This window comes from Gavialis gangeticus, unplaced genomic scaffold, assembly GCF_001723915.1.
Source record: "Gavialis gangeticus isolate Ggan-Ray unplaced genomic scaffold, GavGan_comp1, whole genome shotgun sequence".
Classification (NCBI taxonomy): Eukaryota; Metazoa; Chordata; order Crocodylia; family Gavialidae; genus Gavialis; species Gavialis gangeticus.
Genome location: NW_017729029.1, coordinates 15,156,408 through 15,160,779, shown reverse-complemented (window position 1 = coordinate 15,160,779; position 4,372 = coordinate 15,156,408). Strand labels below are relative to the sequence as shown.

The window sequence follows — 4,372 nt, the reverse complement described above, 5'->3', positions numbered from 1 at the left end:
CGGGCAGCGGCGGCGTCACAAGCTGTCGCGCTGCGCATGCGCACGCGGCCCCCGCGCCGGGCCCAGCGGTGACGCCGCGGCCGCCATCTTGGGTGAGGGCAGAGCGCGCCGGGCAGCCCCGGGGCGGGAAAGAGCTGCCGTGTGCAGCCAGGACGCAGGGTGCGGTGCAGTGCGCGGGTCTGGCAGGCGGCGCACCGAGTCGGACCTACAAGTCTGCGTGTTATATTCAGGGGCATGTGATATGCAAGAAAATATGGGGCTTGGTTTAGCATCGCTAGCTCAGGGACCGGCCGCAACCTAAGCAGAGCTGCAGACCCCAGCAACAGCTGCAGCTCGCCCCCGAGCAGAGTAAATCGGGACAGGCTGAGCTTCACCCTGGTCCTGGGAGCCTGGGTATTCACACCTCACCCAGAGCCTTTGTACACCCTACAACATTGGCCTTTAAGGCGGCTTAAATGCCCTTTTGTACGGCTCTAATGGCATTGCTGTTTGCACACTCGACAGTATAGTCCACTCTAATGGCTCGCTGCTTCTACACTCCCTTTAATGGCATTGCTGTTTGCACGCTCAGCAGCGTAGTCCGCTTTAATGGCGTTGCTGTTTGCACGCTCAGCAGCGTAATCCGCTTTAAATGGCTTTGGAGCCCAGCCAGATAAAACACTTCCGAGGTGCGTTAGTCTGCTGCCTAACAAAGTGCAGCAGTGCGTGGGATGCTGGAAGCCAACGTGCTCAGGGCTTGGTGGGCATCCAGTTCCCCGTGCACCATCCCCACCACTTTCTCCTGCTGCTGTGCAACATGACAGCAGCCTGTGCAGGCAGGTGGACTTAACTGAAGACAAAAAAAAAAGTGACAAGGAAGCTGATCTTTTTTTTTTTCTCCCAGAGCCTGCCTGAGCCATGCAGGGGCCAGGTGCTTCCCTCAGCAGTGGCGGCACCCCATGGGTGCCAGCAAGTGGGTGCTGCCAGGGGCACCGCCACCGTGGAGGGAAGCATCGGGCCCCCATGCAGCTCAGGGACTGTCAGGCCACCAACAGCTCGCCCCCGCTCTTATTGCTGGAGAGGCAGGTACAGCTCGGGCCCCACCCTTGTGTACACGCCACGGGGGTTAGTTCAGTTTAATTCTCCCTAAATTGAAACAGTGGAAACAGTTCAACTTAGGGAGAACTAAACCAAATTAACCCCTCGTGGTGTGTACAAGTAGCCTAAGGTCACGGGCGCAACTGCAGCATAGGCATATCCTTCCACCACGCCCTTGCCGCTGCCTCTCATATCCTCATTTACCTCGGAGGGCAGGTCCTGAGTGTGTCACCATTGCCCCTCCTGACACGGAGTTGATTTCATCAACTCATCACTCACTAACTGGCTGCTCCTTTCATGTGACAGCATCAGGCAGGCGCAAAAGGGTAGAAGTCATTGTGTTTTGGAAATCTCAACTCAAAGCAGCTGAAACAAATGGGTCACAATATCAGGGATGTGGTTTAATAAACAGACTTCTTTTAAAATGAAACTTCAGCTGAAGTGGGTTCGTATTAAGGATTCTTTTTTTTCAGTTTGGATTTCTGTCAAGATAAGGAAGAAAAAAGACCTTCAGAAAATTCTTGGGCAAGTCCTTTTTGTGCAAGGTCCTCTTATGAACTGTGTGATTATCCTGCCCTTATACTGCAAACTGGAACAAAGGGCATGGTTAGAGTCCATCTAGATGCTACTAAAAGAAACCTCTGTGTCATAAAATGCAATAAGTTAACAGAGACCGTACTAAAATTATTGCCGTGTTTTGTTCTGTTCCATTCCAGCCTGAGTTTCGTGATGGAAAGGGACTGAATTTTTAGACATACCTATCAAATGACAAATATCCAGAGGGCTGGTGTTTGTGCAGGCCTCTTTGGAAGTACTGATTTCTGTTTTTAATTTTTAGCTGTACATCTGGAGGAAATTATTTTACTTTTGATTTATTCGATATTGATTTTCCAACACATTACTTTTGATAATTCTCTTTGCACAAAGACATCTGGGAGAACAATGCAGTGTTTTATACAATTTAGATGAGGAGATTTGGGGCTTGGGGTTGCATATGCAAGCTTGCTTTTTCTTGGTCTTTCTTTCTTTCTTTTTTCTTGTGTTTATGGGCCATCAGTGAGCTCAGGAACTAAGTTGTGTTGTGTAGATCTGATGCAGTGGGTACATCAGTAACATATTTAGCTGCATCCTTCCACTTTTTTAAAGTATCCTAAAGGAAAATGTCTTAATCTGTTATAACTGCTAGCATCTGATAAAGTGAACTTTGGCTCAGGAAAGCGTACATCTCTCTGATTCGGTTGGACTATCAAGTGCACCTCTACCCTGCCTTCTGTGATTTTAGTGGAATGGTACTGTTGAAACCTAACAAGGGCCTGTCTAGACTGTAAATGCAATTGTGTAAGGAACTAAAACATAATGCTGTTCCAGTTCATACTAGACAGAACCAATGGATGAAGAACACAGTGAACATCTCCCCATGCTATGGCCTGGCAAAGCATTGCAACTGAGTCCTAACAATTGCTAGCTGTATTTGTACTGCAGCTAGGCCAGAAACATCAGACTTTTGCTAATGCCTATAACAGCAAAAACATCAAGATCGTTTGCTCACCACAAATTGTATGCATAATTGACTTTACCAATTTAAAAATTATCCAAGAACGTTTTTACTCCCACGTATGCAACAAGAAACGGAGAGTTTCTTTCATAACTGTTTTGACTTTTAACTGGAAGATGTCCAGTATTTATGGCAACCGTGCATATATGTACATAGGCAGCAAATGTAAGAAAGAAAGCTTCAGTGTTTATTGCTGTTGCTATTAGTCACTAGTAGTAGTGTTTTCACTGAGGGTGATTTAAGAATTAGTTTTTACTAATGGTCTATTTTCTGTGGTGATACTGTGAAGTCTGGATTAATTATACTGAAATCAGGATTTAATTTGGTTTAAGTATTATAACTGACTGGCCAGCTGGCCAGACATTCCTGATTTCCTATTCCTCCACCACCTGCAGCACCCCCCTTCCTATGAGCCACCAGATTTCAAAGGCTCTATTTTCTTCTGTATTCTCAACAGGACTATGTGTATGCAGGGGATTGAGATTGCTGGGCCTCAATTTCTCATTAAGGCATACAACCGCTGCAGGATGTCCGCATGGTAACAGAGGAAGCTGGAAGACTGAATGCAAGACACCAAGGACAAGTCTGGAAGGCAAGGAGGGGTTGAAAAACTTCCCTCTCGCAGGCACACATTTACCAAAATGAATAATGTGATGATACACCAGCAGATCAAATATTACAGAGTGACTCATGATCATTGTACAATCTACAGCTCAAGAGACAGGGCCAAGCAGAACTGTGGAGGTAGGAGGGGGAAAAATTAAAACTTGATGCTTCATTTTGTCTGGTTCAAAACAATTCATCCCTTTTTCTTTTTGCTAGCCGTATTAGTGGGACTTCAATGGGAACAGCTGCTTCCTTCCAAGGCCCAGCTGCTGTATTGCTTGGCATTAGCCCCTCACTGGATCAAGCTGAAACAGGACTTGAATTAGAAGCCTATAATATTCTCTGCATCTGAAAACAGTCATTGGTTTCAGCACGTGGGGAGCCTGAGAGCCTGACACTGCATTAATTTGGTCTAAGTGCCCAAGTCTAGTTAGGGAAAGAAGAACAGATGGGTGGCATTTTTGCTGTTACCGACTTCATCTGCTGCTTTTTCAGCTGCAGTAAAAACGTATGGAAACAACAACAAATCTTAATTGCTTCATAGTTATAATTTAAAATGCAACCAGTACATCTTAAAGGAAACAGAAAGAGGTATTTTATTTTTTCTAATCCCCATTTCCTGTTGTGAAAAATGTGGGGGGAAAAAATAAAACCAGGCTTCTTCCCCTCTCCACCGTCCCCCCCCTTCCTTTTTTTTGCTTCCACGAGATCTAAGGAAGTAAGGAAAAGTTAGAAACTCAGGTCCTGCTGTGGGTTGGAAAGCTGTTTTTATTTTGTATGGCTGATGTAGATACAGAAGAGCAACTATAATTTTACAGTTAGGTGGCTGAGCCAGACAATTGTGTCTGGAGCAGCAGTATATCGCTGTGATACCTCCTTCGTATTTGTGGATCGGGCATTGAGTCGTTATATGTTCCATGGTCTGTTCTGGGCGACTGTGGTCAGATACTGGGTAGTTTTAAATTTTCCATTTGTGCATCAAATAGCCACATCTCCCATGGTTTACGTGGATATAGTTTAGAGTTGCCCATAAGCATCACAGGAGATAGATCCAACGCAGAAGGTTCCTGGCTTTATCGCAAGATATTTATTGGGGACTCATGGGTTACTGAAGAACCTTTGTCTACACACCGA

General features: G+C 45.8%; 1 protein-coding gene across 1 annotated transcript in view; it reads right to left on the bottom strand.

Annotated features, from left to right (window-relative positions):
- Positions 1-1,269, bottom strand: part of LOC109300338 (transmembrane 9 superfamily member 2-like) — a 59,608-nt gene extending 58,339 nt beyond the window's left edge. The window contains exon 1 of the mRNA XM_019521021.1: positions 1,180-1,269. Within this exon, the coding sequence (XP_019376566.1) occupies positions 1,180-1,269 (90 nt within the window). The remainder of the gene's footprint in view (positions 1-1,179) is intronic.
- Positions 1,270-4,372: the final 3,103 nt, after the last annotated feature.